The sequence below is a fragment of the Neovison vison genome, chromosome 4, assembly GCF_020171115.1.
Source record: "Neovison vison isolate M4711 chromosome 4, ASM_NN_V1, whole genome shotgun sequence".
Classification (NCBI taxonomy): Eukaryota; Metazoa; Chordata; class Mammalia; order Carnivora; family Mustelidae; genus Neogale; species Neogale vison.
Window position 1 is genome coordinate 185,660,738 of NC_058094.1, and position 13,605 is coordinate 185,674,342.

At 54.8% G+C, this 13,605-nt stretch overlaps 1 protein-coding gene across 3 annotated transcripts in view; it reads right to left on the reverse strand.

Annotated features, from left to right (window-relative positions):
* Positions 1 to 13,155, reverse strand: part of CRHR2 (corticotropin releasing hormone receptor 2) — a 30,236-nt gene extending 17,081 nt beyond the window's left edge. For all 3 annotated transcript variants that reach the window (XM_044244561.1, XM_044244560.1, XM_044244563.1), the window contains exons 1-2: positions 13,053 to 13,155; positions 12,799 to 12,924 (exon numbers count right to left, since the gene is read on the reverse strand). In XM_044244561.1, the coding sequence (XP_044100496.1) occupies positions 12,799 to 12,924; positions 13,053 to 13,155 (229 nt within the window). The remainder of the gene's footprint in view (positions 1 to 12,798; positions 12,925 to 13,052) is intronic.
* Between the last annotated feature and the right edge of the window lie 450 nt (positions 13,156 to 13,605).

A 13,605-nucleotide genomic window follows, 5' to 3' on the forward strand; every position in this document is an offset into this window, starting at 1 on the left:
TGCCTGCGAGAGCACTGTGTGAGATCTCTTGGTGTCTGACAGGAGTCTGCCCAGACTCTTCAGAGCACCAGTGTCTGATGGCCACAAGTGCAGGCTCCATCCTGGGGGAACGCAGGAGGATCAGAAAATGCTCATCTTTCCTGAGCATCTTTCATCTTTCTTGAAAACTGAGCTTGACTGTAAGTCCTAGCCCCCAAGCCACCACCTCCAGGTAGCCCACACTCAACCTCCAGCCAGGACGAACCTCCCACCTGAGAACTCCAGAGCCCTTTGCCAGCCTCTGCTTTGCCCCATGAATGTGAAAGTGATCTCCCCTACTTTCTTACAAATTCTGAGTGATCTGTGGTTTGGGAGTGACTTATGCTGGCTTTTTCAGCTCTCTGGCTAATGGGAAGTTATGTGTGGATTTTTCTTTTGGGTTGCTGTCAGATATATACTACAAAGCTAATTAAAATAAGTAGCTCCCAGAGCAGAGAGTCATAGAGCTGGAGGGGGAAACAGATTGCTTCTGGAAACAATGAGTTCTGAAATAATTAAGTTACTTAAAAAAACCACTTCTGTTGAGCTGACAGTGAGTTCAAAGCAGTGGGATTCAGGGAGCACTTGTTGAGGAGCAGAAACAATGGGGGAGAGTCTATTAGCTTAATTGTTTTTTAATTTGGTGCTCTGAGCTCAGAGAGTCTTCAGGCTCAGGATTGTTACTGGCCTAAGGATGCCGCCTTGGCCCTGGTGGGAGTCGAGATGATCTTGACCCCAAAGTGAGGACACCAGCCCCTTACCCCTAAACATGGCACCCACATCCACTCTTGGGTTATCTCCTTCCTCAGGGCTGTTTTACTACAGAAAGAGAAATTTCTACAGTTAAGAGAACCCGATGCATAGGGTTAGTGATGTTACTGAACTGAAGGTCAGCGTGTGGGGTGAGTCAAATAGACCAATGTAAAGGTATCTGGGGGAGGGCTGGTCCTTTTGTAAAACGAATAATCCTTTACAGATAAGGGTTAAGGGTCTTTCTCCACCAGCTTGTCTGAGGTGAGCCAGGCCCTGACCCTGGCTCTGGTCCAAAGGTCAGAACATTTATCTTCTAAGGATGTGTTCATAGATGTTATCCAGCTTTCCTGGAGTTCAGTGCTAAGCCCTTTCCTCCAGGAAGGCCTCTTTGATTGCTCCCATCTCACAGATTTCTCTCTTCTGAGTCCCCGACTCCTCCCCACCCAAGAGTCCCATGAGCCTGAGCCTCACACTTCATCCCTTGCTCATACCCTGGCCTGAGTTGTTTTGGAGTGTGAGTCCGGTCTGGCTGATCGTTGTGGGGCTAACCAAAGATAGGAACTCAGAACACTTTCCCAAGTGTGATATCTCCTGATGGTAATAAGCATAGGGTAGGCCTGAGGAGGGAGGGAGTCATGGTAGAGAGGCTGCAAATCTGAGACCTTCCTGGTCCCTTACGTCAATGCCTACCAGGGGTGCCAAATTTTAAGACTTCTCTATCCTGGCTTTCTTTTCTGGAAGACACCCCCCTCTGCCACCGCTCCACATGGCACTTGGTAGGCCTGGCATATAGCTGGCTCTGTGCTGAACCCCCCAACCTGAAACACCCTCCTCATTCTCACTGACAAACCCCTTCCTATCTTCTAAACCATAGGTCAAGCGCCCTCTCCTCCCGCAGGCTTCCCCAGCAGCCCAGGCATTCAAGCCATCTCTTTTTTTCCTCTAAATGCCTCCTCTAGGCCTTGCCATCTCTTGAAACATGGGCACATTCGACTGTCCTTGAGCCCCACCAACACATCCCTGTGCCGTTACCTCCAGCCCAGCCACACCCTCACCTCCAGCCCACACACGCCCAACATGAGTGAGGCCAGTTTCACAAAGCAAAATTCATCTTGACTACAGCGATGATATTCTTCCTCCTCTTCTATTCTAATGCATTCTATTTATTTTCTATACAAATGCTGGTCATGACTCACGAATTTGACTTCACCATCCACTTGGGTGCTCTGACCCATAGTTTGAAAACCAAACATCAAGTTTAGAGCATTTGCCATAATGCACTAAGGGTTTCACCTTTTTGGATCTGATCCTTTTTTTTTTTTTCTTTGCTTACTGAACTGAAGCTCCCTGGGGACAGACAGGTAGGCAGAGACCATATGGGGGGGGTCCCTGGGTCTCCCCCGGGAATTAGCCATGAAGTACATATTGGCTGCAACAAACGAACTCAGATCTGCCAACACCTTGGAAAGCAGGGTCTGAGCTGTGGGATGTGGTGGTGGAAGGAGGCTCCCCTCTGGGGGCTCAGTCGTGCCTGGAGATGAGGTTTTGGCTGCAGACTCCAGGTACCAGAGGCCTGGAAGACAGATGTGCCCAGCTCTTCGGGGGAGCTTGCTAATGAGGACACTGTGCCCTCAAGCACAGCTCTGGACAGGAGAGAGTAAGACAGAGTAAGTCAGAAGAGCCCTGCCCCTCCCCAACCTGGAAACCACGGGAGGATGGGCACGCAAAATCTGAGGGCAGGCGGCCGGACCAGAGTCTCAGAGCTGGATGCCGTGAGGTCCGTGCCTGTTGCCACAGCAACCCAAGTGCCCCTGCCAAAGATCGATCCCGGTGGTGTGTGGTGTGGCCTGCCAGGGGCATTAGGGTCTAAAGGATGCAAGCAGGGTCCTCTCGTGCAGGGCTCTGTGGCCTGGGAATGCTGCTCCCTATTTCCCACAGTGTGCCAGGCCTCTTCCCCTTAAGTGCCCCTGTCCTGTCAAAAGCCCCCATTACCGTGGCCTGTCCCTCTTTCAGATGCCGGCCCCTTTCTGATGAGAGCTCCTAGTTCAGGCAGTCATCTAAGTGGTTCGGAAGTCTGGCTGTGAGAACAGGGGGATTGCTCTTCTAGCTGTGGTTTTGTCTCTGGCTGGCAGGCTAAGTGACCTTAGCTAAGTCCCTGCCCTCTTGGCCTCAGTTTCTGCTCTCAGTTAAAGTGATGTACATCCGGACTCCCTGCTCAGTGGGAAGCCTGCTTCTCCCTTTCCCACCCGCGCCCCCTGCTTGTGTTCCCTGTCTTGCTGTGTCTCTCTCTGTCAAATAAATAAATAAAATCTTTAAAAAAAATAAAGTGACGTACATCATTTCTCAAAGATGTTATTGTCATCTCAGGTAGATTGGTTATCTGTTGTGTCGGACTTACAACCCGCTGAACCCAGTACTACCCTAGAGCTATGTGACAACTCCAACCGTCCCTGTATGCTTTCAGGTGCTCCCTACGTGGGCACTTCTATGTCTGACAGTCTAACTGACAAGACATGGGAGACAGAGACCACGAGGGACCGTTTTTGGGTGATGGTTATGGGGGAGAGATTTTAAGGGACAGATGGGGCACAGGGAGTGAGTGGGACTGGTGAAGGGGGATGGATATCTGGGGAAAACGGACAAGAAGTTAGGTCAAGTAATGCTGGCAGGGAGGTGGAAAGGGCCAGAAGCACTATTCACTGAAGGAGTGAGGTCACTGTGCACGACAGGAATTTTCAGCACTGTGGACAGCAGAATGGTACCCCTCCCCACCAAAGCATATGGATGGCCTTGGAGAGCTCCTGAAACACAGCCCTCGGGTCTGCATTCATCACACTGATTTGCAAAGCTCTTCAGGCCCAGCTTCAGCCCCAGCTTCTTCATGGCTGTTCCAGCTCCCTGAGGGTTCCACTGCTCCCTGGTGGGCTAGGACTGCTCTTTCGCAGCTAGCTCAGGGGGGTAGGGGTGGGGAAGGCTTAGGCTGCCCTCTCCTGTGGCCCTTCCCTAAGAACTACCCAGACTGAGTACACAGGGGCTCAGGATGGACTGAGGTGGTGCTGTTATCTATGTGACTGACTCTGAAAGAGGATGAGAGTCTCAGAGCAGGCCGAGAAGATAGTCTGCCACCTTGGGCGCCCAGGCTCTGCCAAGCTGCACAGCAAATGCCCAACACTCTTACCTGCAGGAGGCACCTAGGACTCCCACACAGGCCACAGGGGGGCTGAGCCCTGCTGTCAGAAGGGCTGCACCATGAGTGCAATCCCACACGGGATAGGGGCTGTCAGTCCCAAACCACAGAGCTGCAGTCAGGCATCCTCCCACTGCCAGCAAGAAAGCCTCCCCTGGTCCCAGGAAAGCATCCTGGGGACTGAGTCAGCAGGCATCTTCCTGGGAATGTAAGAGGGGGAGGCAGCTTCTCCCTCATTTGGTTTGGAGGGGCCCAAAGAGGGACAGTGACATGCTGGGGGGGTCACCGAGCCACCATGTTCTAGAAGATGCAGCAAACTGTGCCATGCCTGCAGTGTCTTAGCTACTTCATGTCCAGATCCCTGGGGCAGAAAAAGCCTGAGAGGCCAGATACCCCACCCTCAAGCCCCCTGACTGACTTTCCCTGGAAGGTGATGGCCATGATCTTCCTGTCCTGGCTTGAGGCCCTGCTGGGAAATCTTTGCCTTTCACCTTGGTCACCTTTCTTATCTTTTGTGGAAAAAATATCTCTACTGGCTGGTTGAGGCGATGATGCTGTTGGGTATGACAAGTTGGTTTTTGTGTCCAGTTAAGACACCATCTGGGGGAGTGCTGGTCATGGTGCCAACAGCGTAGTTTTCCGAGCTTCCCAAACAAGGTGCTTCTCCTGGAGTCAGCACCCCTGCATTGCTTAGATGCTGAGGCAGTGGACCAGAGCTGGCCTGCTCTGGGGCCCAGCTGGGACATTTCCTGTCTGGGTCTGATCACAGCCTACTGGGTTGCTCCTCCAAGCTCTGAACCAGCTTGACCTAGAAAGAATGCTGGGTTGAGGGTCTGGAAACTTGCCATCATCAACACAAACCCCAGGTTGGGAGGGACCTCCCCAGGGCCAGCTGCTTAGGACATCTGGAGTGAGAGACAGGGAACTTCTAGTCCACTTCTTCAGTATTGTGTGCACACTGCTCTTGCGGCCCCAACTGTCCATTTGGACCTCCAAAAGCCCTCAGCTCCTTATTTCCAAAGGACTTTCCACTCATGATGCCTTTCCGTCCTTGAGAGGCGTGGTAGGGGGAAATGTCTATACTTACAGCAGACAGTGGGCAAACTGAGTCAGGGAGGCACAGAGCTGCTTCATGCAGCCCACACAGGGCCCATGAAAGAGGGAAGAGGTGTGACTGGAATCCAGCTCATTGTGTGAGACCACGGTCCTCCCCACGGTTGATGCAAGCGGGAAGAGATGCCTACCAGCCAGCTCCAGCCTCTGTGGTGCGGGGCTGCCTCCTGCCAGTCATCCCTAGCAACGCTCAATGGGCTTGTCGCCCTGACGCCAGCCTGCGACCCGCACAGGGAAACAGGGAGGAGAAGGCGAATGGGGGACCCCTGAGGCAGAGACTGAGGTGGAGAAGAGGAGCATCAATGTTGGGGGACTGTGAGAACTCGCCACCTAATACAGAGATACTGAGACCCAAAGAGGAGAAAGACCTGCCCAAAGGTAAGAGAAGCAGTCCGTGGCCTGGCCAGAATTACAACTGGCTTTCAACCATAGTTTCTGTGAAGTAATGTGGGGTGGAGACACCTTGGACGGGAATCCTATGTCCTTTCTTTACCGACAATGGCATTGCTCTGGAGGGCCAAGGATCTGCCTCTCTCTGGAGGCCTCTGGGATCAGATCATCCCTCCTACTGCTCCCTCCCACGGTGGGGTCACAGACTTTCAGTGGCTCTCACTGAAGCCCCTTGGCCACACCACCCAAAACGAGGACAACTATACTTGCCGTGAGCAGGACCCTCGAGGATGTCATGCTGAGAACACAAAGTCTCCTTATTCTGGGCCTTATTCTTTACTCACCCTGCTGACAGCACTCCAGCTGTCCACGGAAACCCCAAGCAGCTGTGTCAGGGCCTCACAAGGACAGCATATTTTCTGTCCCCTCCACCCAGATGAGCACACTGGGACGTGTATGAGGGGGGACCTCCTTGTCCCTTAGTGAATCAGGGCACAGCCAGGACTTCGATCTGCCTTCCTGGATCTGCATTGGGTTCTTCTTGCTCTCCCTGACCCCAGCCTCCACAGGTGTAACAGGAGCTCCCCACCAGGTTCTGGAGGACCTGGTTTCGGATGGGTAGACGGCACTTGGGGTCCTTGGGGATGGTCCCTGAGAGTCACTGTGGGTGGGGCTTTGCTGTGGGGTTCCAGACTCTGCAGGTGGTTGTTTGGGGCTGGAAGTCAGGCAGGTAAGGGTGCTGCAGTTCTGACTTGACTGAGTAAGGAGGAGGAGAGGGGAAGGGGCAAGGTTAAAATTCTCAGGCAGCCTGGATTTAGATCTCAAAGGTACATCCTGAAAATCAAGCAGTGTCCCCCACAGAATATTCCGTTCCTGCACCGTGGGGCTATGGGTAAGCAGCTGGCAGCACTACCACCAGCAGAACTGAGACCCATGGCCTGGACTGGTGTTCAAAGCCTCCATGACCCTATTCCCTCTACCACGTCTCCTCTCCATCTGTTTGCATCTCCCTTCCAGCTGGCACATCTCTGGCCCAATTTTTCAAGACCCTCTCCAACAACATTTCCTCCGTGAAGTCTTCCCAGCTTGCCTTCCCCTCCTTTTGAAATCAACCTCCTCCCAAGAGCTCCTACAACCGTGACTGTGCTATTTCACTTAAGAGCCATTATCAGAAAGCTCTTTTCAAGAGCCCCTCTCTCTCAGGATGCCTGGAGAGCTCAGTCGATTAAGCATCTGACTCTTGATTTCAGCTCAGGTCATGATCTCAGGGTTGTGAGACGGAGCCTGGCATCAGGCTCCACTCTGGGCGTGGAGCCTGCTTGGGATTCGCTCTCTCCCTCTGCCTTCTGCCCACTAGTGCATGCTCTCTCTAAACAAATAAAGTCTTTTTTTTCTTTCTTAAGTCTCTCTCTCTCTCTCTCTCTTTCCCTCTAAAACAGGAGCCCCTGGAAAACTCAGGCCTTTCTCGTGTTTGAAGAGCTTGTTTCTAGTAAAGAGGGCAGTACTCTCACGACCCGGTGAGAGGGGAGATGGGCAGGAAGAGGACGAGTGAGAGCTGGAGGGTTCCTGGGAAGAGAGGGAGGGAGATCAGGAGTGGTGGCACCCTTGGTCCTCTCTGAGTTGAAGGGTCCTCAGGTGGGGAGGCAGCTGAGACATCACTGTCACGCTGCTCGGCTGCCCAGGTCTAGGCATGCAAGCCGGGAAAATGCTAGAGCAAGGGCCAAAAGTTTTTGGAACCAGCATAGGCCATTTGGTGCCCTGGCTCTCTGTGGGATGCTAGGGAAGTCCTTTCTGGGCTAGTCATTTTCCACCCCTAAGCAACAGGGGAGGTGAGGGCAGCACTCAAACAGGAGGCCTTGCAGCTGGGAAGTTCTAGAACGTCTGGATGGCCAGAGGGGTATCCACTCTGCTCAGTCTCTTCCCTCCTCCTCCTCTTTGCCAAACCCTCAGTAATGGCCAGACATGTCCCACTTTTCCTCTCTCCCAGCACAAAAACCATTCTTACACAGGGTTAACTTCCTGCCCCTGGGACTCAGGGGTCCAGATGTGAATAGGTCTCACTTGGGGACGGAGAATGTAGACCTGAGTTTTTAGATTCCCAGCTTCGACTTCCTCAGCCTAGAGGGGAGGCTCTATTTGGAACCCTCCCTGAGGCTCATACCCTCATATGACACAAATGTGGAGCCTCCACTGCTCCAAGACCTTCAAGAACCGCTCCCAAGAACCTCCTCCAGGAAGTTTTCCAGGAATGCACCAGGGTCCACCAAGCCCCTCTTTCCAATCCCTGACTATTGGTTTGTGTGAGTCTGGTCTTGAGGCAGCCTGGGATTCTCTGAGGGCAGGGTTCAGCCCTTCTTATCACCATGTCTCCTCAGGGCTGAAGAGGGGATTTCTACAGAAGCAGGCTGACCCAGTGGGAAGATGCCCCTGGCTGGAGACCACACAGTTTATGTGTTTCCAACACAAGTCATGCTTCAGCACATCTCTAGAGTGGGGCTCTGGGAAGTATGGACCCCCAGATCTCTCCATGGGTTTAGGTCGGGTGGAGTGTCTTTTTATCCCCCTTGTCCTGGCAGATGCCTCTGTACACATGGGCCCTGAAGTTGCCAACAGGACACGGTGGGAGCCTGATAGCAAGAGACTGAAGCTGAGCCATGCTGGATTTAGCAATTCTGCAGGGGGAACATGGGCCCCATGTGGGAGGGGACATCCCCCCCAACCACCACAGCCACGAGGGAACAGGCAGGAGGAGGTGTTCGAGCAGGGAGAATAAAATGAGGAGGAGGGAGGAGGGAGAGAGAGAGACCTGAGGGAGAATGGAGGGAAGAGGGTGGGGAGGGGAAGGGAGAAACCGAGGAAGAGAGCTTGAGAAGGAGGATGGAGGAAGGCAAGGAGAAAAAGAGAAAATAGCAGAGATAGAAAACAAGAGAGAAACAGAAAGAAACAGAAGATACATCCAAAGACAAAGCTGGAGTCACACATAGAGAGGAACAGAGACAGAGACAGGGAGATGCACAGACACCCGCACACAGACATGGGCTCAGGATGGTGGGAGGTGGCAGGAAATGGAGTGTATTGCCTATTTCAGGCTAGTCCGTTTCCTTTCTCCTTGCAGACAGGGAGACTGAGGCCCAGGAAGGGGATCAGACTTGCTCCAGTAGATAGCGTGTGTAGACATTATGACAGAATTTGAATCTGCATCCCATATGGCCTCCAAGAAACTTGAGGGGAGGCAGAGGCCACCAGAACTGAAATGCTGAGCCCTCACCTTCCAGAGCCAGGGTGTGTGACCTAGAGCCCCCCACATTCTCCCGCCCCATCAGAGACATCTGCCCCCAGGGCATTAGTGACCTGGGGTCCACAAAATGGAGACAGGGAGAAAGGCTCCCAGCGGCCACTGCAGGAAGCTTCAGCATCCTGGGAGGTTGGTGGCAGCCGGACTGTGGCCCAGCTGGTGGCCAGGTCGCACTCAGGGAGAGCAGACTTCCCTTACTGGGTCAGCTCTGCCCTGAGCTCTTGGCTAGGGGTCCCAAATCTGGTTCTTCAGCCCACTCGGTGATGCCACAAGCTCCTTGATATCTTTTCAACTAATCCGTTCTCTGTTTAAGCCAACACAGTTGTTTTCTGAGAGGCAGCAGAGCCAGAGTTGGAATCCTTATGCTGTTATAAGTCGTGTGGCTTTCAGAAAGTCAATTAACTTCTCTGTGCCTCCATTTCCCCGTGTGTCGTATGAGGATAATACTACACCTCCATTAATGAGTTAATAAGTTAACACAGGTCAAATGATGACCCAGGCCCACGGAACCTGGGCCACAGAAATGTGGGCAGTGGGGAGAACCCTGGAAGGAACTTGGACACACAGACATTTCTCTTGCTTCTGCAGGGACTAGCTTGTGTGGCCATGGACAAGTTCCATCCTTTCCCTTGGCTGTGCTGCATCTAGACATTGTCTCTGGGTAAAAATTATCAAGACTCTGAATGGTCCTCCCTCACGGGCCACCTGTACCTGTCAGCTAACCTCACATCCAAGAAGGCCTTGTCTCTAGCAGAAGGTGCTTTCCTGGGCTTTCCCCTTCCAGCAGACTATGTTCTGGATGGACATCTGCACTCAGATGTCCCTCCAGCTCCTTAGGGACAACATACCTCCACCTAAGCTCAGCATTGTCCTGGCGTCTGTCATCCCTGACTCCTCCTGAGTCCCCATCTCACCCCAGTCCTGTATATTCCAGGTGCCCAGGTCCCCCGGTTCCATCCCCTCAGTTGGCTCCTGCAGCCCCCATTAGACTTGGGCAGCTGTAGTAGCCTCCTGATCCCTCCTCTTGTCTCCAGAGGCTCTGGGCCCCACAGCAGACCTCCTTTGCCCTAGGATCTATCCTGCATGGGCAGCAAAACACACTGCACCACCCTGCGTCACCAGACCAATATCCACGCGTCTGCTCTGGTCTGTTTCTTTCTCCTCCTACCTACACTCTGTACAATACTCACCAGTCCCGAGGGACAGAGCACGGTTTCACCTCCTCCTGTGTACCTGTCCCACTTTCACCTGCTAAAATCTGCCCTGTCCCCCTAAGTCCAGTTCTGTGGGCGAAGCCCTCCCCAGTCCTCCAGAGTGGAGACATGAGTCCTTCTGTCCCTCTAAACTCTCCCCGAAAACTATCTCTTTTGGAGGCAACATTGCCCCGTGGTTAAGAGTATGGGCTGTGGATTTCTCTGCCTGCACTGGTGCCTAGGAATGAACTATAACTTGGGAAAGTCACTTCACGTCTCTGAGCCTCAGTTTTCCTGACTGCAGTATGGGCATAAAAGGGTTACATATCTCAGGGGTGGGGCATTGAGAAGGTGGAGATGAGTGGGATCACCTGGGCAAAGCTCTCCCCGTGGTAGCTGGCACCTGGAAAATGATCCACACTTGGATGATTTGTGGCAGATTCTCTGTGCTCAGCTGAGTGGAAGAAAGTTCACAGGGACTAATGACTAGCTGCTTTCTTACCCCAGGAATGCCGGCCCTCTGAAGAATGAGGCTTCATTGGGGGGTTGGCTGAAGCCTAGCAAGAGTGGGCAGGAAGATGAACCAAATTCTTCTTCTTCTTCCCCAAGGCGTCTCATTGGAGCTATTTTCCTCCCTGCATCCTTCGTAAAGGAAGGATCCCACTGCAAAGGCAATGGGGCAACAGGAAGCCTCGACCAGGAGGCAGGGCAGGGGAGGAAGCAGTCACCACATTTCCATTGCCATTAGCTTCTCTACTCTTCCCACCTCAGCTGGCTTCACTGGCTAATGGCCATGCTCCCAGCACCCTGTGCTCTGGTTTCCCAGCAGCTACTTTGGTCCAAATAAAGAAAATTGCTCATTAGATATCGGGAGCTAATTGGCACTCCATTTGCCAACCTCGGGGGCACCCTGAACTTTTCTGAGCCTCTCACTTGATGTGAGGGGAGTGGTCTGGTATGCGCTCCAACATCTCCTTCGGGATGTCTCCTCTGCCTCACCTGTCCCCCTTCCCCCATCCTCCACCCCCCTTGCTCTCCTCCATCAGGGCGTTTGTCACTCTGTATTCCCTTTGTCTGTTGCAATTGTGAGCAAGGGCCTCAATGACAGCACAGTGGCCAGCACATAGTAGCTGATCAATAAGCTGATTGAAGAAATACTGTGTAAATGTGGGGTGGCTCAGCTCTGAAGAAGAGACTCCTCACCCCAAGAAGAGACCCCCCCCACTGTTGGGGAGCTCCAGATTGGTGGGGAGAATAGGAGAAGCCCAGGCTGAGGGGGGAACCAGAGCAGAGCTCCTTTAGGTCCATGGCTCTGGGATTCAGAGGCCTCATCACCTCACTTGGCCCTTTGTCCCCAGGGCCAGTCTGAACTAGAGACCCTAGGATCCTCTGATTCAGCTCATCAGACCCTAAAAGTACAGTTTCAGAATCTCAGGACTGGAAAGGAGAATGAAAGTTACTCCTTCTGCTTCATTTTCACCCAGAGAGGTTTATTTAATCATGGGTGGGAAGCTTGTTCTCAGATAATGCAGACACCTTCCTCAGCGGCTCTCCTACGTCTACCACCAGCTTCCATTAGGAGCACCTCTGCTGTTGGACTCCTCTGAGCACGGCTCCTCCCTGGGCCCACCAGAGCCCTCCACTGGTGCAAGGGAGTGCTGCTTAGCATTAGATGCGGGCACAGCGGTCTCATTCTCTAACCATCTCTCTCTGAGGAGGTCTCAGCACCTGAGAGTTTGGACAGGTGTGTGTGTGTGTGTGTGTGTGCGTGTACGTGTGTGTGTGCATGCACGCATGTGCGTGACTGCGTGTGTGCACTGGTGCCTGTGTGAGGTGATGGGGAGCTGTGCTGCTGTTCAGACACAGATACGCAGAGAGAGGTTGCTATGATGTTTCCAGGATGAGGGGCTTCAGGTAGGGAAGCCCTGGGGGGTCTCAGGAGGACCTCTCCCTGCTGGTGGGGTGGGGCTGCTGAAGTGAGTGGCTGGTCAAGGTGGGCCAGGGCCCGTGGTCTTACAAGACACTCCCACTGGCACCCAACAGACCTCCCGCAGGGCACAGACTCTGCCCCAACCCTATTCCCCACAGCCTGTGCTGAATTACCCCACCAGCAGCTTCTGCTGCCAGCTTCCCCAGAGTGTCAAGCCAACCAGTGGTTTGCCAGGAGGAAGAAGGGCCTGGGCTGTTCTCCCTGGGAAATGTGGGGTGGTCCTGATTCAGACATCACACATCACGTGGGCAGTAGGAGTAACGCTGCCCAGGAGTCCTGACTCACAGCCCAGAGGGCTAGTCTGGAACATCCCGGTAGGGGTGAGGTGCCACCCACACACTCTGCCCCAGAAGCGTCTATAGCCCCCACTCAACACGAGTGCTCACCCCATCTTTCCTGACTCCTGCCCTCCTTTCTCTCTTGTAGGAAGAGTCTGATCACCGCACTCACCCTGGAATTTGGGAGCCGAGCATATACGGACCCCCCCACCCTCACCCCCCACCAACCCCGTGCCGGTAGCGCTGGGTGAACAAAGGTGAAATTCAGGCAACCAGAGTAAATAACATGTGTGAGAGATTTGCCCTTAAAATCCTCAAAAGGGAGCAAGAATTTCCTTCTTCCCTTTCTGGCAAATCAGACCTCTTACTGGCCTGAAGCTACAGTAGGGCAGGGGACAGAGGAAGCGCCTCCCGCGTTGTAAGGGGACCTCAACGCCAGCGGTATGACGCCGCCACAGCCCTCGGCAGGTCTCCGACGCCGGGTCCAGAGCTATGCCCGCTCCCTAAACCGCTCTTGCCTGGCGTCGGGCGCCGAGTCCGTCGCGGAGAATTGGGGGATGGGGGTGGGGAATGGCACTCACGGGTCGTGTTGTACTTGACGCCGTTGAAGTACTCAGGACACGGCCTCTCCACCAGGGCTCCGGCCGCGCTCCGGGGCCAGCACGTCCCGATCTGGTCCAAGGTCGTGTTGCAGTAGGAGTAGGCACCTGGGAGACGGGAGACAGAAGAGACGGGCTTAGCTGGGGTGCCGGGGGCGCTCAGAGCGCGGGGCCTGGGACGCACTCAGCACGCCGGGTAGGAGCCCGCGCCACCCGCTGCGGTCGCCTCCGCCTACCCTCGGGGTCCAGGGGCAGCCCCCAGCCGTCCAAGAGAAGCTCTTCGGCCAGCGCCAGGCTGCAGTTGGCCTCCAACAGGCTGTAGAGCAGCGCCGCGTCCATCGCGCCCGGGAGCCGCGCGCCCAGAGAGGGTGTGAGTGCGCGCCCGGCGTGGCAGCGAGGGACTGGGTGCCAGAGTGAGCCGTCCGGGGAGCGCGGGGGCCCGGCCCCGGCCCGCCCAGCTCCGACCTGCCGGGCAGCCTCGCGGCACCGCGCCCCACCGCCCGGGGCTGCCAAGTCGGGACCCTTGCCGAGAGGAGATGCGGAGCGCACGGAGCTGCGGGTCCACCCGCTCGGTCGCGGCCAATGGCGGCGCCAGGGGGCGGGGCCGGGTGGCTCCGGTCGGCCCGGCCCAGCCTCCAGCCCCCTGGGCCTCCCGGTCCCTCGGGCCCCCCAGGCCCCCCGCCCCGCCCGGAGTCCGTCTCCTCAGGCCAGGACAACGTCCGGACAAGGGTGGCGGGGAACGAGGAGATGCGCCTAGGGTGCCGGAAAGCTCCGTCGGAGGATCGCAGG